The sequence below is a fragment of the Lithobates pipiens genome, unplaced genomic scaffold, assembly GCF_037356315.1.
Source record: "Lithobates pipiens isolate NorthernLeopardFrog02 unplaced genomic scaffold, aLitPip1_a1.2 Scaffold_18, whole genome shotgun sequence".
In the NCBI taxonomy this organism is placed as follows: Eukaryota; Metazoa; Chordata; class Amphibia; order Anura; family Ranidae; genus Lithobates; species Lithobates pipiens.
Genome location: NW_027507758.1, coordinates 369,227,769 through 369,252,181, shown reverse-complemented (window position 1 = coordinate 369,252,181; position 24,413 = coordinate 369,227,769). Strand labels below are relative to the sequence as shown.

The 24,413-nt window shown below is 43.8% G+C and overlaps 1 protein-coding gene across 18 annotated transcripts in view; it reads left to right on the top strand.

Moving 5' to 3' along the window:
• DIS3L2 (DIS3 like 3'-5' exoribonuclease 2) overlaps window positions 1-24,413 on the top strand; it is an 867,027-nt gene that overhangs the window by 553,448 nt on the left and 289,166 nt on the right. For all 18 annotated transcript variants that reach the window (XM_077487662.1, XM_077487653.1, XM_077487654.1 and 15 more), the window contains one exon: window positions 4,278-4,390. In XM_077487662.1, coding sequence (XP_077343788.1) covers window positions 4,278-4,390 — 113 coding nt within the window. The remainder of the gene's footprint in view (window positions 1-4,277; window positions 4,391-24,413) is intronic.

The window sequence follows — 24,413 nt, the reverse complement described above, 5'->3', positions numbered from 1 at the left end:
AAATGTATAAAAATAATTTTCCAAAAGTCCAAAGTACAATTCAGGTGCTCTAGGCTTATGGTTGGGTGATCAATTTCCAAAAATCTTCTCTCTGACCTTTCCTGGCCTGGTATGCTTGGATCTGGTCCTGGACACATTGCAAGAAAAGGCTTTCCCTCAACAATAAAAAATCCTTTCTCTGAGTTGAAATTTGAGATCAGACAATGAGATTTTTCATGACTGTTCTAGGTCTCATGGTAGCCTTTTTTTGAGGCTGTACTATTGGTCAAAATTCATCTAAGACCTCTCCACACATCTTGTTGATCTCTGGTTGTAGCTGAAGGCAAGAAACCCCACTTTCAGAAATGGCGAATATCATACCTGATCCTTTTTTGCTTGATTCAATCCCAGAGATTACTCGGGGACTCATTCTTGCCTTCCGACAATCCTGTCTTTACCAGGTTTTGCACCCTAAAAGTTCACGTTTGTCCATTGTTTTTTTTTTAAAGACCTCTGGCTTTACTTTTACTTGAAAATACACTTTTCAAGGTGTACCTGAGCTTGCTTGGGATCTCAACTTGGTTTTCTCTGATCTGCTGAAACTATCCTTTGAACCAAAAGATATTACCTTAGATGACCCCTCTGGCAATATGGCCTTGTTGGTTATCATACCTCATTTTTCACTCAAGACCATCCTTTCAGCCTAAGGTGATATCAGTTCTTGACCTCTGAGAGCACAGTCCTACCATCCCTATGTCCTGCTCCATAAAAAGGAAATATTGCTTGGATGTAGTCCAAGCCATTAGTCTACCTCAAAGCAACAGCTTAGATCGGGTAGACATTCCCTATTTGTCCCATCCTCAGGGCCTAATAAGGGACACCGTGCTTCCAAGTCCACCATCGCTCAATGTATAAGAATGTATAAGAAATCGCAAGAGTTTACACTCTCTCAAGAACATATCTACTCCTGTACTTTTATATGACCACCAGATTGGTGGGCATTTCCTGGACTCTCCTGCACAAGACCTCTGTAGCCCAGCTTTGCAAGACTGCCACATGGTCCTCTGTTCATACGGTTTCTTAGTTTTACCATGTAGATGTCCACTCTTCTGTACCTGTAGCTTTCAGCCACAAGATTCTTGCAGTGGCACTCTGAAGTTGGGTCTTTTGACCCTTGTAAGGCCTGCTAGCACAGTTCTGTTTGCCTAGTTGTTGCCCACCTCACTCATGTATTGCTTGGGGACATCCCAGGGTCTGTGAATAATTTGTCTGTGATTTGTACTGTATGATTAAGATGAGAGGAATTTTGGCGTATCTGTAACTTGCATACAGGACACTGTCCATACTTCACTTCATTCTTTGGTTACTCTACATTGGTTGCTTAAAAATGGAGTAATCACTGAGTGGGGTAGTGCTATAGGGGTTAAGCTCTCTAAAGCTATATTGATGTCCAGTCACTTAAAAGTATGAGACTATTTCCAAGTTTTTAAATTCCAGCAAAACCAAAGTGCGCTGTCTCGGCTAGAAAAAACATTTTTTGGACCATTGTGGGTACAGTGTTGCAATAAGTAATTGCCAGTCAAAGAACGTTGGTGCTGAAAAATCACCATTGACCAGTGAGTCAACAACTCTAGCCAATGAGGAGAAAGGTGTCCATGAACATGAATCTGAGATCTGCTTGGATGTTCAGGGTTGTATAGGCGTCTGAAGCATGATAAGGGCATAATTACACATTTTAAGAATTTTAAAGTGCAACAGTATTAACAACCTATTTGAACTGTATCTAATGTTTTTCCTTGAGGTTTATTTACAAAAAATATAGGTGATACCATTGCTAAAGTTGTATATTTTAGGGTTGTAATCTTGATCCTCTCTTTGCTATTTAGTATGTTTCACCTAAAACAAGCAGATGCATTGCAACTGCTAGGTCACCTTCTATCCACATGCTTGTCCTAGCCATTGACTTGGCAAGTAATGAAGCAGGAGTAAGGATGCCCTGTACCTTGCACCATAAAGTACAAATCTGCAATGACTGCCCCCATATTTCTGCCCCAACAAAGGCCACTGCACTATGTGAACTTTTTTGCAGTTCAGACCACTCTACTTATTTGTCAGAATGGCTTCTCAATGTTTGCATGTGAACATTTAAAGAAAAAAAAAAAAAAAAATATATATATATATATATATATATATATATATATATATATATATATATATATATATATATATATATATATATATATATATATATATATATTGGTATATGAGCTTGTGAAGTGGTCAGTCCTGAACTGCATGAATAGGCCTGTAAAATACATGGATCTATTTTTACAACTTTTAATACTTTAAAATAAAGTGATCATGTGATGGGTTTCCTACTGCAGGTTTAGGATATTGGGCTTTCCCATTACTTTCTCTACTAAGGTATTTGCCTGTGTTAAGACAATTGAAAGTAATCAAGCTGTAAAAATGATAGGTTTTTTTTTTTTCTTTTTTTTTTTTTTTTAAATTAAATTTTAGGCGTAGTCATCTCGACCTGCGTTCTAACCGTTCACATTATGTAAATATATGTAACCAAATATTTACTTGGGGCTTCCATTAAAGGCCCTGGGATCTCAGGGGGTCTACTAAAGGCTCCCCACTGTGGGGGATATCCTGAACCTTCGTACAGTTTGTTTGGATTGGCTGCTTGCTCCTGTTATCTCATGTCATAAGATCGTTCTCAGTTTGTCGGTTGTATAACCTAGCTTTCAAAGTTCAAGCGGATAACACCGGGCTTATTAAATTAGGATTCTGAGTATTGCTGACACAGGCGAACGAGTTCAGTGCTGTGGGGAGATGAGCACCTCTTAGCAAGGAAAAGGTTACAAGAGCACTCTTGATATGTAAAAATGCTTTTAGTAGTTATAGCTTTTTTTCCTGTTGATTGACTGCTAATCCTAGAAAACTTTAGGATGTTAAAATGCTAACTGCTTACAATTAAGCAGCACTGTATTCTTCAGTGTAAATTTGACAGTCTGTGCAAAATGTTTGTTTTCCACCGTCATGCACCATTGGTTTTCTCATCCTCTGTGGCTGTTACTCGGGCTTCAGGAGAGGATTGTGTCTTGTAGTACACAAAGTTATTGAAAGTTTAAGTTTACAAGATGAAGGTAAAATTTTTTGGGCCACAGAAGCCTGCCGTTGAAATATATTGTCCCTCCCCTATGTAAAGTAACAGAATTAAAGCGGGAGTCCGCCGGGAGTCCGTCGGGACTCCGCATTTTTTTTTTTAAAAGCCAGCAGCTACAAATACTGCAGCTGCTGACTTTTAAAATAGTGACACTTACCTGTCCAGCGCGCCCGCGATGTCGGCACCCGAAGCCGATCGCTAGATCGTCTTGTCGGGTGCTGCCGCCGCCATCTTGGGTATGGGAATCAGGAAATGGAGCCTTTCGGCTTAATTTCCCGGTTCCCTACTGCGCATGCGCGAATCGCGCTGCGCAGTAAGGATGGTCCCCGCTGCCTCTGGGATCTGTGTGTTTCCCAGCAGGCAGCGGGGCACTTGCGGAAAGGGGCGTAATCTACGCCCCTTTCCGCAGAGAGCTATCCCGGAAGTGGGTGCAGAATACCTGTACTGTACAGGTATCTGCACCCCCCTCCCCCCTGAAAGGTGCCAATTGTGGCGCCGGAGGGGGGGAGGGTTCCGATGAGCGGAGGTCCACTTTAGGGTGGACCTCCGCTTTAACTTTTATGTGCTTAGAATAGCAGGTCTTTAGCACTTGCTAAATATTTGCTGTTGGGACAAAGTTTTTCCAAATTGGAGAACTTCATCTGATCCTTGTGAAAGTTCAGAACATAGATATCGGGTTAGTGGAAAGAACACAATTAAAAAGGCGGTATTGTGTAGCTAGAACACTTCTGATGGATCTACTATAATATCGGCTAAAAATGCTCATGTTTATGTAATAGATTACCCTGTTTTATTAGTAAAAATGTCCTGATTGAATTGATTTCTTTCTGGGCAAGTTTTTTTCAGGCTTTTTCAGCAACTTCCGTGTCAGCACATAGGCAGGCCTATGCAAATATCAGTGGCTTTGGATCCCATGATTTCCTGCTCATTATTATTATACAGAATGCATATATTGCCAACCATTTGCGGAACACTTTACTACGCTGATTCTGAATTTATCCATTTGTGATAAAACAACGTAGGAATCCAAACTCAACTATGCAGTCATCGGTGTAAAACATACAGTAGAAAGTTGTTTGTTTCCTTGTAGTGTTGATCTGAACTTTTTTTTTTTTCCTCTTTGCAGGTAACTTTGAGGTGGGAGTTCACATTGCAGATGTGAGTTACTTTGTCCGAGAAGGGAGTGCTCTTGATTTAGTTGCTAGTGAGCGAGCAACCAGTGTGTATCTTGTTCAAAAGGTATGTTAACTGTATACCTGCAACTACATGGCCTTACATTTACTCCATTTAAAGAAGTACCGTATTTATCGGCATATAACACGTACCTTTTCCCCCTTAAGTCAGGGGAAAATTGTGTGTGCGTGTTTTACGCCGATCCCCCGCCGATTGTTAGCCTTTCGGTCGCTCTTGCAGTCCTGCCAAAAGCCATCGAACGGCCGAGCGCCGCCGAGATACACAGGACATCCGGCTCTGTATCTCGGCGGTGCCATTTTTAAAAGGCAAGGCTGCATATGACACTGACGAGGCTGCATATGACACTGACGAGGCTACATATGATGAGGCTGCATATGACGAGGCTGCATATGACGAGGCTGCATATGACGAGGCTGCATATGACGAGGCTGCATATGACGAGGCTGCATATGACGAGGCTGCATATGACGAGGCTGCATATGACGAGGCTGCATATGACGAGGCTGCATATGACGAGGCTGCATATGACACTGACGAGGCTGCATATGACACTGACGAGGCTGCAAATGACACTGACGAGGCTGCAAATGACACTGACGAGGCTGCAAATGACACTGACGAGGCTGCAAATGACACTGACGAGGCTGCAAATGACACTGACGAGGCTGCAAATGACACTGACGAGGCTGCAAATGACACTGACGAGGCTGCAAATGACACTGACGAGGCTGCAAATGACACTGACGAGGCTGCAAATGACACTGACGAGGCTGCAAATGACACTGACGAGGCTGCAAATGACACTGACGAGGCTGCAAATGACACTGACGAGGCTGCAAATGACACTGACGAGGCTGCAAATGACACTGACGAGGCTGCAAATGGACACCGACAAGGGTGCATTGATGGGCATTTAAATGTAAGTTTTTTTTTTTTTTCCCCATAAAATTCCCTCCGAAACTTGGGGTGCGTGTTATACTCTGATAAATACGGTAATTGTAAACTATTAAAAAAAAACTTTGCAAAAAAAAAAAAATGGTTTATACTTACCTATGTGTTACAGGCAATGCATAGTAACACAATGCAGTTGCACTGCTACACACCACGATGTATTCAATGTTCTGAGAAATGTCTAATTTCTGTTTTTACCTACCTTGTGGTATACTTGCAGTCAATTATAATAAATGGTCAGCCTCAACACTCCCTACATTACACATTCCTAAATGCATCTAAAGATGTTTACGGCACTTAAAGCAGAGTTCCACCCATTTAAAAGTCAGCAGCTACAAAAAGTGTAGCTGCTGACTTTTCATAATCACTCACCTGTCCCACGGTCCAGCGATGCGTGCTCGGGAAGCCTCTCTCTTCTCCACAGTGCTCACATTCTAACTGTGGGTGCCCGGCTGTGGCTTCACAGCTGGGCATGCACTGTGCATGTGCGAGCCGCCCTGCACGCTGTGAATGGTCAGGCAATCTTCTGGGACCTGTGACGTGTCCCAGAAGATGGGAGGGGGGGGAGAGGAACTGGGTATCCGCTCCCCCCCATGACATATGTGGCATGTCCGGGGTCACCTTAACTTAAAGCGGAGGTTCCATTTTTGAGTGGAACTTTGCTTTAAAGTTTAGTTAAAGGCTACCAATTTCGTTTTGGATTAAGTAGGTTTCTGTGTACCACTGGGGAGTAAGGATGAGCTCCGGCGTGTTCGTACCCCCCACGTGCAGAGCCTGCCAGGAAATCGATGCTGCGCTAATCACAGGCAGTGAGACATTTCCTGATTTCTGCAGCCACACATTGGGACCATGTCTCACTGCCTGTGATTAGAGCAATGCCAACTTTCTAGCAGGCTGTACACGTGGGGTATGCAAACACGCTGGAGCTCATCCTTACTGGGTTGATTTCATTTCAATTTTGTCCAGTAGAAATAGCAAGGGTAAATGCTCTCTTTTAGGCCTCATGCACACGAGATGCAGTTAAACGCGTGTTCAGATGCAGTTGGACACTTTTTTCAACTGCCCCTGAACTCATTCAATGTTATCCTATGTGTCCATGCACAGTGTCTAGTTTTTTGCCGTTTTTATGCAGTTGCGTTTAACCTCGTTTTTCCAGAAGCAAAAAAATGGGTTCAGACGCAAAAATTTGCGTTTTTAAAGGAACCCAATTTTTTGGACCTGAAAACTCAGAAGTATAATCTGAGAATTACATTTTGTGACCCGAATTTGGGGGCCCATATCTTGGGGCCACTTATTGCCACGTATTGAATTTGGTATGCAGACACTGTGGATCTAGCACTACAACATATCCAAATTTGGGTTTCCTATCACCAAGTGACCCCGAGATAGGGGGGCCCCAAAGTCGGGTCGCAAAATGTCATGCACTTTTCTGCATCGGAGAATGACATTTTGCGACCCGAATTTGGGGGCCCATATCTTGGGGCCAATTATTGTCAGGAACCCCAAATTCGATATGCAGACACAGTAGAACTAGCAAAATGTCATGCACTTTTTTCTGCATCAGAGATACATGGCCTCAAAGTCAACTGTGACCATCTGCGGCAATGTAATTCGGTCATTAGGGTTGGGTGTTATGGTAAGTAATTATCCATTAGGGTTATTGTTTAGGATTAAGGGTTGGATTAGGGTTAGAGTTGTTTAGGGTTAGGGTTAGCTGTTAGGGGTTAGGGTTAGTGGTTAATGTTAGGATGAATGGTTAGGATTCTGGATATTTTAATAAGGCATTAAAAATATTATACTACCATATACAGCAGCAAAGAATTAAAATGTATTAATCAGTACATATTTCACAATAAAAATATATAAAAAAATTGGCCAAATGTAAAACAATTATAAAAAATCTAATTAACATAGATTTGCTTTTAAATAAAACAATTTGAAACTAGAAAAAATGAATAAAAACATAGATTAAGATTAAAAAATAAATAACTATTTTAATATTGTTTTATATTAGAAATAATGAAAACATGTTAAAATTGCCACAAGAAAATTTTAGATATTTAAAAAAATTGGATAATTTGCTATAAATAGACATTATTTTTTTTTTTAAATAAAGGACAGAGAAAAAAATTCATCTGTACATCTATAGATAAATATATTTTATAAATATATACACATACCTGATCGTTACCAACAGACGTTCCTCTGGTGACACACTGTTTCTCATATTGGTGTCCACGAATGTCAGACCAGGTCGTACTTTTTCTAAGAGCAGATCAAATGTGACAATGGACATCCGGCTAAAATTAACAAACTTGTTGGGGTAGGTACGCAGCTGCACATACATGTTTGTGAAATATCCAACGGACATTTGCTGTCCCATCAATGGATGGGTCCAATATCGACGAGCTCTGACTCTGGACCTTTCACGAAATTTGCGACGATGTTGCTGTCTCATCAAGAGCAACATCAGGATCATTTCCTGACATATATTCAATATGGGATCTATTTCAAAATATATACCACAGAAAGAGAGGCAAATGCAAGTGTACAACTGCTCTCTATGCTGCTGCTGCTCACTCTGATCAAAATAGCAGAAATAGTAAAAAAAAAAAAAAAACATGCTTTGCGAGCTTGGGGAGGGTCTACATGATATCTTTATAAACGCAAACGCGTCTAAACGCGGCATGCAAATGCGGCAGTACGCGCGTTTCAGCTTTTTTTTAACAGAGTTTTCACCTGCGTCTCGTGTGCATGAGGCCTAACAGTTGTTGCTGCAACAAGTGTCCTTATTGGAAGAGTTTGCCTCTAGTTCTGTTGCAGTGACCTTTTTGGATTTCCCCTTCCTTTCAGTCAATGAAACAGTGGTCACTAGGGCAAATGCAGACTTTGTAGCAAAAGGCAGATCCCTTACTGCCTGTGGATCAATCTACTTAGTAGAGGTGGGTGTCTAAACTAATTTGAAGATATGGGTTGAGAAAGTCTCTGGCTAACTGACCAATATTCTTATTCTATTTGTCAGACATGGTCTTCCTTGTCTTCTGTGCAGACACCCAGCTCCCTTTGGAGATAGAGTACTGGAAATACGAAATGCTTGCTTTTTATCCCTCCATTAGTTGGCAGATTTACTATTTTTGATTAGTTGCTTAACCTCCCTGGTGGTATGATTTTTTTCATATTTTAGGTGCTGAAAGCAGTACAATTATTTTGCATGAAAATTTGGTGTTTTATATTGTAGTCCTGTAATTCTTAGGAATAACTCGCTTAAATCTGTCCAAACTAGAGTCTACCATGGTTCTAGCAGGGTATGATAAAGTTTGAAAAATGAAATCATAAATTATAATATAATAAATAATTATACCTAATATAACAATAATAAAAAATTATTCAATAATGTAATCAAATCAAAAACACAAATTTGCTCAGTTGCAGAATTGTCACTCATTACTGTTCAGTGTTTGGTGATGGATCTCCACACAAATTGCTATCGCTCAATTCTGCCAGTGAATCCAATTTGTTATCGCTGTTTTCTAGCTGGTCTAAAATTCCTTTTGATGTAAAGGGACAGTTTTGGTTGCTATGGACAATCTCCAGTTTCCAGGCAGAAAGAACAATTTTTATAATATAAAACTGCATGCAGGGCACTGGAGAAACCACTAAGGACAAAGGGGATCTGAAATAATTACATACAGCAATGTAATCTGTAAGATTACATTATACTGTATGTAATGCGTGTGTGTTTTACTTTTTGAATTTGGCACCGTTCTCTGTCCCCATGCGTTGCAACGCTCACAGGGATCTGAGCCCGGCGATGTGATAGATCGAGCAGAGGATGGCTCGCTCGCACTGCGGGGAGACATCGCTGGATCCAGGGGACATGGTAAGTAATAACCTCTTCCTGGATCGGAAGGTTACCGCTAATGGTACTAAATTTTCACCCCGTGCCAGACTCGAGGATACCGCCAGGGGGGTTAAAGAAAGGCAGGCATGGCTCTATTTGCAGTTTCATAAATCTGACGTTGAAATTTATACGGTAGAGATTAAACTGTCTAGATTCCGTTTTCTAGTAATCCTTTGAAAATACCTTTTCAGTGTTGGCTTATGTAACTTTATCTTTGCATTTATTGTATTAGATGCAGTTCTTCTCTCAGAGAATGTGCTGAACTTATTATTCTATTTGGCCTTAAAGCATCACTAAACCCACATCATTAACCACTTGAGACCCGCACTACGTCTATTGACGTCATGGGGTTTCGCTGGTTATATCTAAATGATGCCTGAGTCCACAGACATCATTCAGATATTGCCGTTTTCAGCCGGCGATTCCCTACACCATAAGAATGATCATAGCGGCTGTTCCGCCGCTTGATCGTTCTTACGGGCGGCGCCCCCCCTCCCGCCGCCCTCCGGTGCTTCTACCGACTCACCGTTTCCATCGGTGAGTCGGTCACAGGATCCGCCGGCCCCAGCATGTGATCATAGAGATTTCCGGCGGACTAGATTGTCCCCAGAGTCTCTATGATCGTTCGGAGGCCGGGCGCGATGTTATGACGTCACGCCCGGCCTCGGTATTCAAATTAACGGCGCCGATCTGGCTAGGAAGCCATGATGTTTTTTTTTTTTTTTTTTATTCCCAGCCTAGAGGTGAGATATGGGGTCTTATTGACCCCATATTTCAATGTAAATAGGTCAGATCATGCCATATTCCTATTACAAGGGATGTTTACATTCCTTGTAATAGGAATAAAAGTCATCAATTTTTTTTTATTTTTTTTTAAGTGTAAAACTATAACAATAATAAAAAAAAAAATTTAAGCGCCCCTGTCCCCGTGAGCTCGCACACAGAAGCGAACGCATACGTAAGTCCCGCCCACATATGAAAACGGTGTTCAAACCACACATGTGAGGTATCGCCGCGAACGTTGGAGCGAGAGCAATAATTCTAGCTCTAGACCTCCTCTGTAACCCAAAGCATGTAACCAGTAAAAAAAAAAAATTATTTTTAAATACCAAAGCCGTTCCACGAGCGCGTGCAATTTTGAAGCGTTACATGTTGGGTATCTATTTACTCGGCGTATCCTCCTCTTTCACATTATGCAAAAAAATTGGGCTAACTTTACTGTTTTTTTTAAGCATGAAACTGTTTTTTTTCTGAAAAAAACGCGTTCGGAAAATTGCTGCGCAAATACCGTGCGAGATAGAGTTGCAATTACCGCCATTGTATTCTCTAGGGTCTTTGCTAAAAAACATATATAATGTTTGGGGGTTCTATGTAATTTTCTAGCAAAAAAATTAGGAATTTTACATGTAGGAGAGAAATGTCAGAATTGGCCTGGGTCTGAAGTGGTTAAAACGATCGGTAATTGGTGTTACTCAGTTACTATGTGATTGATTTTCTGTATTCTGCAAAAAAATATCTGGTTGTTCCAGCTGTTCTAGGTCTCCCCTTTCTGTCCAAGTCCCAAATTAGGGATTTTTCAGAGCAGTGTTGGCAGCTCTGCACATGCTCTGTTTTCAGTGAGCTTCTATGTGCCTCATTTCCTCCCTATCATATCTGAGCAGCCTATATGACTATAGAGTCACATGTGTGGGTGTATACAGAGTGGTAGGTGACAGCCCACTACCTCCCTCCTCCATGCCCACTAACCAGCTACAATGATGGCAGGATATTACAGGAACAGTGGATATAAAAAGTCTACACACCCCAGTGAAAATGTCAGGTTTCTGTGATGTAAAAAAAAATGAGGCAAAGATAAATCATTTGAGAACTTTTTCCACCTTTTTAATGTAACCTATAAACTACAACTCAGTTGAACAAACTGAAATCTTTATGGTAGGGGCAAGTATAAATAAAAAAGACTGAAATATGGTTGCTTAAGTGTGTATTCCCTTAAACTAATACTTTACTGAAGCACCTTTTGATTTTATTACAGCAATCAGTCTTTTTGGGTATGAGTCTATCAGCATGGCACAGCTTTACTTGGCAAGATTTTCCCACTTTGCCTTGCAAAAACACTCCAAATCTGTCAGATTGTGAGGGCATCTCCTGTGCACAGCCCTCTTCAGCTCACCCTACAGATTTTCAATCAGATTCAGGTCTGGGCTCTGGCTCGGCCATTCCAAATCTTTAATCCTCTTCTGGTGAAGCCATTCCTTTAATGATTTGGATGTATGCTTTGGGTCGTTGTCATGGTGAAAGATGGCATTCCTGTTCCATGTTTGGCCTTCTAGCAGAAGCCCGACGGTTGTGTGCCAATATTTACTGTTATTTTGAACTGCTTGTAATTCCCTCTACCTCAACTAAGCATAATACTGCCACCACCATGCTTCATGGTGGGTATGGTGTTCTCTTGGTGATGCGCAGTGTTTTTGCACCAAACCTATTTTTTGGAATTATGGCCAAAAGGTTCAACCTTGGTTTCATCAGACTGTAACACATTTTTCCTCATGCGTTCGGGAGGCTTCTGATGCATTTTTCTTAAATTTAGCCAGGCTTGGATGTTTTTCTACATAGCAAAAGACTTCCTTCTTGCCACTCTGCCTAGACGGATGAAGAATATGGAAGATTGTCACATGTACCACACAGCCAGTACTTGCCAGATATTCCTGCAGCTCCTTTAATGTTACTGTAGGCCTCTTGGCAGCCTCCCTGACCAGTTTTCTTGTCTTCCATGTGTTCCATGGTATATATTATGCCTTGGAAATTCTTTTGTACCCTTCCCCTGACTTTGGAAGCTCTCTGCGGACAATGGCTTTTACTGTAGAACGCAACTAAGAAAATGTCAGGAAAGACCTACTATAACAGCTGAACTTTATTTGGGTTTAAGCAGAGGCACTTTAAATGATGGCAGGTTTGTACTGACTACTATTTAACATGAGTTTGAATGTGATTGCTCAACTCTGAACACAGATACTTCCTCCGTTATAAGAGGGTGTGTACATAAACAAAAAACCATTTGTTTGATTTTCAATTGAGTTGTAAAGTTTATAGGTTACCTTTAAAGGTGGAAAAAGTTCTGAAATGATTTTTTTTTTTTTTTTAAATCGCAGAAACCTGACATTTTAACAGTGGTATTTAGATGTTTTATGTATCCACTGTAGATTGGATTGATGAAGGATTTACCTATCATTCTAAGACACAGGTTGGCGGGGGGTAACAGTCTGAAACTGGCAGAAATCCACCCACACCATGTTGCCAAAAAATAGATTTGATTTCAAATATATATTTGTATGAAAATTTAAAACCATTTACAGTATTGATATTAACTCTGTATTCCAAAGGCAGTTTATTTTATTTTTTAAACATGTGACCAACATCAGAGTAGTAGAAGCTCCTCCTGCTTAGGTTTCCCTGCAGACAGGGTGAGAGAAAGTTGGGTCATGTGACAGCTGTATATCAATTACGAAAAAGGTACTTAGATTATTATTATTTTTTTAATTAAAACAATTACACTGCCATCATCCACATACAGAAATGGAAGGGACAGTTTTAAACAGTGTGTGTTTTAGTATCACTTTAAATTGTAATTGCAACACTGCAAGAACCATATCACAATAGAAGGATGTGGTATCAGAATTGGTGTATGTAAATCCACATAATAAGCTTATCTCATTTGCTACTTTTTTGTCTTTTAAATATTCTAATATATATATATATATATATATATTTTTTTTTTTTATCTGTTCAGTAGGGATGAGCCGAACACCCCCCGGTTTGGTTTGCAGCAGAACAGGCAAAAAATTAGTTTGAACACCGTTAGTCTATGGGATACTTGGACCTAGAGCGGATTTTGCGATTTGATTGTACCGAAAAACCCACCTCAGTACTATATGCATATCTCCTCCGGGTCTCCTGAGCTGTCCAGGCTCCATCAGCAATGGGGCCGGGATGTTCCGAGGAAGGACTGGGAATGTGTGGGGCTTCCCATTTAAAATACTGGGTTCCTTGAGGGACCACCTCATTCAATATAAGATTGTCCATAGGGCATATCTGACTCCCGTTTGGGTGCACAAGATGAGGTCTTCTTTCTTCCCGGCATGCTGGCGTAACCATGATCCCGGGGACTATAGCCACCTCTTTTGGTCCTGCCCGGTAATTGCAGGCTTCTGGTCACAAATTCTTTCAGAGGTGAATGATCTGCTCTATTGCTCCATCCCCAAAAATATGCCTGCTGGGGCTAGTGGAGGACTTGGTGCCCAGAGTGGCTGAGAGAACCCTGTTGGGTCTCCTGCTGTTCTATGCCAGGAAATCCATCGTCCTATGTTGGAAGCGAAAAACTCCTCCTTCTATAGGCTCATGGAAATCACTTGTTAACAATGCGATACCCCTTTACAGAAACGCCTATACACACAGAGGCTGTCCAAAAAAAAATTGAGTCTGGAGTAAGTGGTTAGTGGAACCCTCCACTGCTGCAGCAAATTAAGTGATCTCTGATATGAGGGCCCTTCTTAGCAGCCTAATAGACCAACCCGGGGTTGCAAGATATTCTAGGTGGGCTGACTCATTGTTTGGTCCTTCCATGGAGCAGGAACCATGGCAATCTACTGTTGTTGCACTACTAAGGTCGTCATTGATATTCTAATGATTTTTGATATTATAGCAATACTTTGTGACCCCTGCGTGGGTCCCCTCCCTGTTGATAGCCGGATGCTGGCTGTGCTGTGCGTCTGTATTCTATGTTTGTAAGAAAATAACGTTTTTTTTTTAAAAAAAAAGTCTATGGGACACGAACGTGAAAAATCAAAAGTGCTAATTTTAAGTGTTAATATGGAAGTTGTTTTCATAAAGTGTTTGGCGACCTGGGTCATGCAAAAAAGTTTTAAAAATTGACATTTATTTTGGGAGAATTGATTTTAATAATGCGTAAAGTGAAACAATAAAAGTGAAATATTCCTTTAAATTTTGTATCTGGGGGTGTCTATAGTATGCCTGTAAAGTGGCGCATTTTTCCCATGTTTAGAACAATCCCTGCACAAAATGACATTTCTAAAGGAACAAGTCATTTAAAACTACTCGCAGCTATAATGAATTGTCTGGTCCTGGCAATACAGTTAAAAGTAATTGGAAAAAAAATGGCATGGGGGTCTACCCCCCAAAAAATATAAAGGGCATGGTATGAATACTAAGGGTAACCCCAGACCAAAATTGAAAAAATTGCGTGGGGGTCCCCCCAAATTCCATACCAGGTCCTTCAGGTCTGGTATGGATACTAAGGGGAACCCTGCGCCAATTTTTTATTTTTTTTTAAATGGCATAGGAGCCCCCTCAAAATCCATACCAGACCCTTCAGGTACATAAACGGGTGGCCCCAACCCCCTCTGAAGCCATCGGGAAGTCCCCGTGCATCAGAGGGGGGCGGGGTCACCGGTCCGTCAGCGGAGTGAGAGATAAATACAAATGGACTTTGTGGGACATTTTTATTTTTTAATAAAGGACTTGTCCCTAGATTTTTTTTTTTACATTTTGACACTTTGTGAAATGGTAGGGGAACAATGTACCTCTTATCATTTCAAATGGGGGGGCGTGATCTGGGGTCCCCTCATTAAAGGGGGCTTCCAGAGTCCGACAAGCCCCCCCCGTAGACCCCCCACAACCACCAGGCAAGGGTTGTGGGCTACCCCAAAGCACCCTCCCCATTTTGGGGGCATGTGGCCTTGTACGGTTCAGGAGGGGGTCGCTGTCTCGCCCCCCTCTTTTCCTGCGGCCTGCCAGGTTGAGTGCTCGGATAAGGATCTAGTATGGATTTTTGGGGGGACCCCCACGCCTTTTTTTTTTTTTTTTTTTTGGCCTGGGGTTGCCCGATTTTGAAGGGGAGCCCTACACCATTAAAAAAAAATTTCCACAGGGTTCCCCTTAATATCAGGTCTGGTATGGAATTTGGGGGAACCCCCACACTTTTTTATAAAATTTGGTTTGGGGTTACCCTTAATATTCATACCGGACCCAAAGGGCCTGGTATGGATTTTTGGGGGGGTCCCCATGCTGTTTTTTCCATTGACTTTTATCTGTATTGCCGAGACCCGATAATTCATTATAGCTGCGAGTAGTTTTAAATTTTAATTACTTTTTTTTTCCTTTTAGAAATGTCATTTTGTGCAGGGACTGTTCTAAACATGGAAAATATGCGCAACTTTACAGGCATACTATAGACACCCCCCGGTACAAAATTGAAAGGACTATTTTACTATTATTGTTTCACTTTAAGCATTATTAAAATCACTGCTCCCGAAAAAACGGCTGTTTTAAAAACTTTTTTTTGCATAGATACAGGTCCCCTGGGGCAGGACCCAGGTCCTCAAACATTTTTTATGACAATACCAAGCATATAAGCCTTTAAAATTAGCTTTAAAAGGGTTTTCCACAGCTTTCGAATTTGCTGCGAACACCACAAATTGTTCGCTATTCGGCGATCACCCGAAGTGTGAGTCGAACTGGTCTGGACTAGTCTGTATCTCCCCAAGGTAATACATAAAACCTGGCCTATTAGTGGACCATGAGGACAGGGTTGTTGATGTTGACCACTGTCTTAGAGAGTCAAGAGTGCCTCAGAAGTAAAGATGGGTAGAGGTTCAACAATCTGCAAAAAGATTCATCTAAAAATTGTTAAACAAATTCCAAATGTTCCTAAGCCTAAAATTGCCATGGCTTTAAAAACAGTTTCTCTTATATTCACCGACCGACACAGCTCCTCTCTGTAACTAAATGGGTTTGTTAGCCTGCCACTAGGAGAACTAGGCAACATTGTAATACAATACACAGAATTGTCAGTACCGCCCAGGGGGTGGACCCTGTGAAAAAACAACCCTCACTGCTGCCTCAGCAGCTTCAGTTTTATTTTGCTTAGTGAAGGAGAATGACCTAGGAAACCTGCGGACCCTTCGGTCCATTTTTTTGATGCAGGACTTGTGCTTTTGTGCAAGATGACTGATCCTGTGATCTTCTATCAACTTCCGGCTGGGTGACAGGCTGGTTGAGTTATCCATGTAGTCCCCCCCCCAGTCCGGCCATTGAGCGTGTGCAAGTCGCAGCTACAGCTCGGTAGGCCACGACATACCTCAGCTCCAGAGGTGTTCGGTGAGCTTCAATGCTCCGTGGGATAAATATGACCGGGCTACTGATGTCTGGATCACAGTATACCAAGGCCAGCAGCCACCCTGTAACTGCGCAGGAGTGGGTCTGTGATGGAATGTCTCGCAGCTCTTCAGGGCTGGTAAGTACGGCTCTCCCTGATTCGGGGCGTTGAGCAGCTAGGCATTCCCTGGGAGGTCGATTCGAGGGCCACCTCACCACCTCCTCTTCTCTCCCACGTCCCTATCTTGCCTCCCCCCCCCCCCCGGGGGGGTGGCGGCTGCATGTGTCTGCTGGCGGTGTGTGTGTACAGGGGATCGCTGGGGAAAGTGCTACCGCATGAAGGTTTGCCCCCACCCATGTCTCGGGTGGGGGGGTCGCCTTCGGGAGTTTGCAGCCCTGTGGTCCTCCCAGTTATCCGACCAATGGGTCTGGGATCTGATTTCCTCATGCTACAAGATAGAATTTCTCTCTTGGCCGCCAAACAGATTCTTCCCCTCCAGCATACCCATGGCCTGGTTCGCCGGGAGGCCCTGTTGGGGGCGGTAGGGGACTTGCTGAGTCGAGGGGTGATTGTACCAGTTCCGAAATCGGAACACTTTCAGGGATTCTACTCAAATCTGTTTGTGGTTCCCAAGAAGGAAGGGGTACGTCCGATCTTGGACTTAAAAGCCCTGAATCACTTTGTAAAAGTGCAGAGGTTCAGAATGGAATCAGTTCGTTCAGTAGTTGCTGCACTCCATCAAGGGGACTCCCTGGCATCTTTGGACATCCAGGATGCTTACCTGCACATACCCATATGTCTGCAGCATCAAAAGTTTCTGCGTTTTGCAGTTGGGGAAGCCCACTATCAGTTTGTGGCTCTACCATTTGGCCTGGCATCAGCCCCCCGAGTTTTTAGGTATTGGCTAGAGTTTTGGCGTTGCTGCGACAATGCGGGATCGCGATCATGGGATACCTGGATGATCTCCTAAGAACATCTTACGCCTTAGAGTTGGAGGAGGATGTTACGATCACCATGCAGACTTTGCAAGAATTTGGGTGGCTGTTGAACCTAAAGAAGTCGGTGGTTGTACCGACCCAGCGTCTGGAGTACCTAGGTTTGCTGCTGGACTCCAAGGAAGCGGGAGTCTTTCTCCCTTCAGACAAAGTGCAGACTCTCAGAGCCGCGATAAAACTGCTGTGGAATCGCGAGCGGTCGTCACTATGCTTTTGCATGCGAGTCCTGGGACTCATGGTGGCCGCCTTCGAGGCTGTCACGTATGCCCAGTTTCACACCAGGGTCTTGCAAAAGGAGATTTTGTCGAAATGGGACAAATCCCTGTTGTCCTTGGATCGCTCGATCCAGGTGAGCCAGTCAGTCAGACTCCCTGCTATGGTGGCTGAGATCCCCGGTGATTCGGTCAGGAAAGTTGGTCCTACCTCTCCAATGGACGGTGATCACAACGGACGCCAGTCTATCCGGCTGGGGTGGAGTGATGGACGTTCACTCGGCTCAGGGTCTCTGGTCGACTGAAGAATCCAAGTTGCCGATCAATCTGCTCGAATTGAGTGATCAGGCTGTGCCTCCACACATGGTCGTTGAGTCTTCAAGGACTTCCAATCAGGATACAGTCTGACAACGCTACGGCTGTGGCGTACATAAATCACCAAGGGGTAACAAGAAGCTCAGCCACTGCTCGGGAGGTCACTCACATACTTCGGTGGGCAGAGCGATTTTGTTCTGGCCCTGTCAGCCATTTACATCCCGGGGGTGGAAAATTGTCAGGTGGACTATCTGAGTCGACAGATGCTGGACCCAGGAGAATGGGCATTGGATCCGGAGATATTCAGGCTGCTGTGCCTGAAATGGGGCACACCAGATATGGATCTATTGGCCTCCCGTCTCAATCGGAAGGTGCCAAGATTCGTGTCCAGGATGAGATCCGTGGGCAGGCACGTCAGACGCGCTGGTGGCTCCGAGGGATCAGTACATGCTGATCTACGCCTTTCCTCCACTGAAGCTGTTGCCACGTCTGCTTCGCAGAGTGGAAGCTAAGGGGATTCCAGTAATCCTGGTTGCCCCAGATTGGCCTCAGCGGGCCTGGTACACAGACCTGGTAGGTCTGGTGGCAGACGCTCTCTGGCGACTACCGCTGCGACTGGACCTCCTATCTCAAGGTCCAATCTTTCACCCTGCTTTACCATTGCTGGCTTTAACAGCATGGCTATTGAGAGCCAGGCGCTGAGGAACCGGGATCTGTTGGACTTGGTGATTCCAACTATGTTGAGTGCACGGAAATCTTCTTCACGGAAGATATATCGTCGTACCTGGAAGGCCTATATCTCCATGTTTGAGGAGAAAGGGTGGCATCCGCGCTCCTTTTCTATATCCCGGATCCTGCTGTTTCTTCAGCAAGGATTAGACCAGAAATTGGCGTTGAGCACCATTAAGGGGCAAATTTTAGCCCTGGCTTTTTTTCAGCGACCCCTGGCGTCTCACTCATTAGTGAGTACCTTTGTTCAGAGGGTGCGACATGTAGTCCCTCCGGTGCGTCCGTTACCCCCATGGGATTTGAACCTGGTGTTGGCGCTTCAGAAGCCACCATTTGAGAATATCAGGGAGATTCCTCTGTTGACCCTTTCACAGAAAGTGGTCTTTCTAGTGGCCATCACCTCGGCCAGGAGGGTCTCGGAATTGGCAGCCTTGTCTTGCAAGTTGCCTTATCTGGTCATCCACAGGGATAAGGTGGTGTTGCGTCCGCAACCGTCCTTTCTACCAAAGGTGGTCTCGGCTTTTCATATCAATGAGGACATTGTATTACCATCATTGTGTCCTAAGCCAAAGCACCCCAAAAAGGTGTCCCTTCACGCTCTCGACGTGGTTAGGGCTCTAAAAGTGTATTTGTCTGCCACAGCTCCCTTTCGGAAGTCAGACTCGCTGTTTGTTTTGGTGGCTGGTCCAAAGAAGGGCATGGCGGTCTCGTCGGCCACCATTTCCAGGTGGATCAGACAGATTGTAGTCCAAACATACGCCTTGAAGGGGCAGGTGCCCCCCTTTACGGTCAAAGCCCACTCTACAAGGGCAATCGGAACGTCTTGGGCCTTCCGACACCAAGCGTCGGTTGCTCAGGTGTGTAAGGCGGCGACCTGGTCGTCTGTCCATACGTTTACCAAGTTCTACAAGGTAGACGTCAGTGCATCGGCTGATGCCTGTTTTGGCCCCAACGTTTTGCAGGCGGCCGTGTAGTTGCAATTGAGATTTTGTCCTGGTTTTTCGAAAAAAACGCAGTACTGTTCTGTTAATGCACTGTTGCATTACTTCCGCAAAAAATTGCGATGTTGGGGATCTCTCCTGTTGAGAATATCCAGTTATGTGGCGGTGTGTTCTCCGTACACTGCTGTTTTTTTGTGGGTTTAGTTTCACTAGTTCCCACTTGCCATGGTGGATGAAGTTTTTATGCTGGTTTTTCCCACCCCTCGTTTGGCACTGCTTGGGGACGTCCCATTTAGTTACAGAGAGGAGCTGTGTCGGTCGGTGAATCCAAGAGAAAATAGGATTTTTGTACTCACCGTAAAATCCTTCTCTCTGTAATTCACAGACCGACACAGCACCCATCCCTCTTTTTCTCTACGTTATACTGATTTTTGACGTACTGAGTCTGCTGAGGCAGCAGGGAGGGTTGTTGGCACAGGGTCTACCCCCTGGGCGGTACTGCCAATTCTGTGTATTGTTATAATTTTGACTAGTTCTCCTAGTGGCAGGCTAACAAACCCATTTAGCTACAGAGAGGCGCTGTGTCGGTCGGTGAGTACAAAAATCCTATTATCTCACAAAAGTGATATTTTATGATCTTTTCATGTAACACTGAAGAAATTACACTTTGCTACAATGTAAAGTAGTGAGTGTACAGCTTTTATAACAGTGTAAATTTGCTGTCCCCTCAAAATAACACACAGCCATTAATGTATAAACCGCTGGCAACAAACGTAAGTACACCCCTAAGTGAATATGTCCAAATTGGGCCCAAAGTGTCAATATTGTGTGTGGCCACCATTATTTTCCAGCACTGCCTTAACCCTCTTGGGCATGGAGTTCACCAGAGCTTCACAGGTTGCCACTGGTGTCCTCTTCCATGATGACATCATGGAGCTTGTGGATGTTAGACACCTTGCGCTCCTCCACCTTGTGTTTGAGGATGCCCCACAGATGCTCAGTAGGGTTTAGGTCTGGAGACATGCTTGGCCAGTCCATCACCTTTACCCTCATCTTCTTTAGCAAGGCAGTGGTTGTCTACGAGGTGTTTGGGGTCGTTATGTTGGAATCCTGCCCTGTGGCCCAGTCTCTGAAGGGAGGTGATCGGGTTTGGCTTGAGTATGTTACACGACATGTTGGCATTCATGGTTTCCTCAATGAACTGTAGCTCCCCAGTGCAGGCAGCTCTCATACAGCCCCAGACCATGACACTCCCACCACCATGCTTGACTGTAGGCAAGACAAACTTGTCTTTGTACTCCTTACCTGGTTGCCACCACACACACTTGACACCATCTGACCCAAATAAGTTTATCTTGGTATCAGACCACAGGACATGGTTCCAGTAATCCATGTCCTTAGTCTGCTTGTCTTCAGCAAACTGTTTGCAGGATTTCTTGTGCATCATCTTTAGAAGAGGCTTCCTTCTGAGACAACAGCCATGCAGACCAATTTGATGCAGTGTGCAGATGGTCTGAGCACCGACAGGCTGACCCCCACCCCCTTCAACCTCTGAAGCAATGCTGGAAGCACTCGTATGTCTATTTCCCAAAGACAACCTCTGTATATGACGCTGAGCACGTGTGCTCAACTTCTTTGGTTGACCATGGAGAGGCTTGTTCTGAGTAGAACCTGTCCTGGTAAACCGCTGTATGGTCTTGGTCGCTGCAGCTCAGTTTCAGTGTATTGGCAATATTTTTATAGCCATAAGAGCGATAACACCCAATTTAACACACCTGCTCCCCATTCACACCTGAGACCTTGTAACATTAACAAGTCACATAACACCCCAGGATGTAGTGTCACAAGTCCCACCTGGGGTGATAGGCAGAGGGTTTTACTCCCACATTTTTGTGTTTCAGAAGCCCTCAGGGAAGTTCAGGCTCATCTTGAACCTGAAACCCCTGAATCTATCAGTCTCCTACAAGAGGTTTTGGATGGATTCCATTTTTTCTGTGAAAACACTGCTTCCTCCAAATTGCTACACGGCGTCCATAGATCTAAGAGACTCCTTTCTGCACATTCTGATCACGGAGGACAGTCAGATTCCTCAGACAGGTAGTAAGGTCCAGAGAGAAAATAGTACATCTTCAATTTCAAGCCCTCTCCTTTGGGCTATCCTCTTCTGCCCGGATATTCACCAACGTGATGGAGGCTCTGGCTTTTTTGTGACTTTGGGGAATCGCAGTAGCCGCATACCTGGATGACCTGCTCCTCTTTGCTCCTTCGCCAGAGCAGCTGGTCCAGGATTTGCAGGAAGCAAGGAGTGTGGTGGAGCATCTTGAATGGCTCTTAAATTTGGAGAAATACAACCTGGTTCCATCCCAGAGGGTTATGTTCCTAGGTTACATTCTGGACTCATCCCAGCAAAGAGTGTCCAGAAGAGAAAATTTGCAAAATGGACAAAGCCTTGGCAGTCCTACAATGCAATCAAGAAATCTCCATAAGAAAGGCCATGTCAGCTTTGGGTCTGACATCTGCCCTCCCAGTGGTAAGGTGGGTGGGATTGCACTTCTGTCCTTTACAGTTGTTCATTCTGGAAGTTTGGGACCGCACTCAGAGGTCCTTGGACTCAACAGTTCTTATTCCAATAGGGGTAAAGAGGTCCATGTAGTGGTGGAGGAAGGCAGCAAATCTATCGCAGGGTCTGGAAAGGGTACTGCCAGTATCCAAGGTCGTCAAAACAGACACAAGCAGCATGGATTGGGGAGCACACCTGGGGATGAGTCTGGCACAGGGATCCTGGAGAGTCGAAGACGCGGGGAAGTTCATTTCATCAGCGGTTGCTTACATCAACAGACAGGGGCACCAGAAGTGGCTCCCTTTGGGCTCTGACAGAAACAATTTTCAACTGGGCTGAAGTCATGGTGCTCTCACTGTCTGCAGTATACCTGAAGGGGGAATTAAATCAGATGGCAGGCTTGCTCAGCAGGATGAAGCTGAGGGAGGGCGAGTGGGTCCTGAGTCAAGTCTAGAAGGGGGTGGGGGGGTGTCCCATGTGTGGATCTTTTCGCTTCAAGGGAGAATGCAAAATCTCCCCTCTTCCCTCTGAACCGCTGGGATGGGGCAATAGCGGGGGATGCTCTTTCTCAGAGCTGGCATTTTTCCAAGTGTTATGCCTTCCCCCCTCCTGTTCTGTTGGCTGCAGTCTTGAGGAAAATCCAGCCAGAGGACACAACCCCGGATCTTGATAGCACCACACTGGCCCAGAAGGCTGCTGTTCTCACTTCTAAAGAAGCTGGTGGTGGAACTGCCTTGGATATTGCCGGCCAGGGAAGACCTCTATCTGTCTGGAAGAAGTTCAATTCTTGGTACGCTGAGAGCTCCTTTAGCAGCCCAGTAGCAGTGCTGGAGTTCTTACAAAGTGGGGCAGATAAGGGAGTGGCCCTTAGTATTCTTAAAGGTCAAGTTTCTGCTTTAACTTGCAGTGCATCTTTGGATATCCAGGATCTTTAAAGCCTTAGGTAGGCAATGACCAGTCGGCTCTCATCCTTTTCCGGTTTGGGATCTCTCCCTAGTATTGAAGGCTCTTACAGGGGATCCTTTTGAGCCTATTGAGTCTTGTGTGGTAACATTTTTAACCCGCAAGGAGGCTTAGTGAGCTAGAAACCCTCTCAAGGCACGTTTTCTTCAAGTTTTTCCCATTAGGATTATTTTTAAAACCGATCCGGACTTTTTGCCAAAGGTAGCTTCATAATTTCATAGGAGCCAGGAAATCTGTCTATCCACTTTTTGTTCAAATCCTGTGAGGGAACAGGAGCACATCTTCCACAGGTTAGATGTCAGGAAATGTGTATTAAGATACTTGGAGGTTATGGATCAGTTTAAGAGATCGGATTCCTTTTTAATTTTTTTCTGGGGCTAGGAAGGGGTCCAAAGCTTAAATAGTATTTTGCTATATACTGGGCTGTGACGATAAACTTTATTAAGCTGCCAACACAGCTTCTAGACAAAAAAGCATAAATGGAGAAAGGAAAAATATATGTGTAGCGATGTAACAAAGAAAAAAATTTTAAATTTTATACGTGTCACCATATAAATCTCAAATCAAGAGAAGCATATTCCCTAGTGATAAATAAACATAAACCACGAAAACCACATTTAAGCAGTTAAATGAGCCTTTGAAATATGAATATATGTGAAAAAAGGAATCCTTCACGAATAATTCTCAGAAAAATGTGCAAGTGCTAAATAAGTCCCAAACTGTGAAGTCCAATAATGAATTTGTAGAAGAACAACTTTCCCAGAAATAACTTTCAAGAAGTGTACTCTTCATACATGCATCGCCACCGTGAAAATGGGGGAGGCTTACCGGAAGACTTGGACTTGGTCAGGCGTATGCCCCCCAAGTCATGTAGGCTTATATATGGAATTCAACCCAGTAGGTGTAGATACTCCACAAACTCCGCTTGCACCACCACGTCAAATAGGCGAGAAATTCATTAATATCCAATGAGAGATGAGGTAATGGTCTCGTACATAGAACCATAAAAACAAAAGCCCAACATAGTGTAATATTGTCACGTAGAACTTTTTAATGAATAGGCATAAAAAAACTCACATTTTGAAGATATCAAAAATGGCATGTACATGAATGGAGAAACAGCGATGTCTGCAGAGGAGTCCACCCAATGCGTTTCGACTACGGAGTCGTCACCTGGGTTCAACATGTCTTTTGGCATAAAGATTTGTAAACACCAAGCAGGCACCCTAGTGGTGGTCTTTTCATGGGGTAGCAATGGCCATTATTTGCAAAGACACTTTAAACAGTGTTCTTCAAGACATTAGTTGGCAATCTGCTTTCTGCACATATT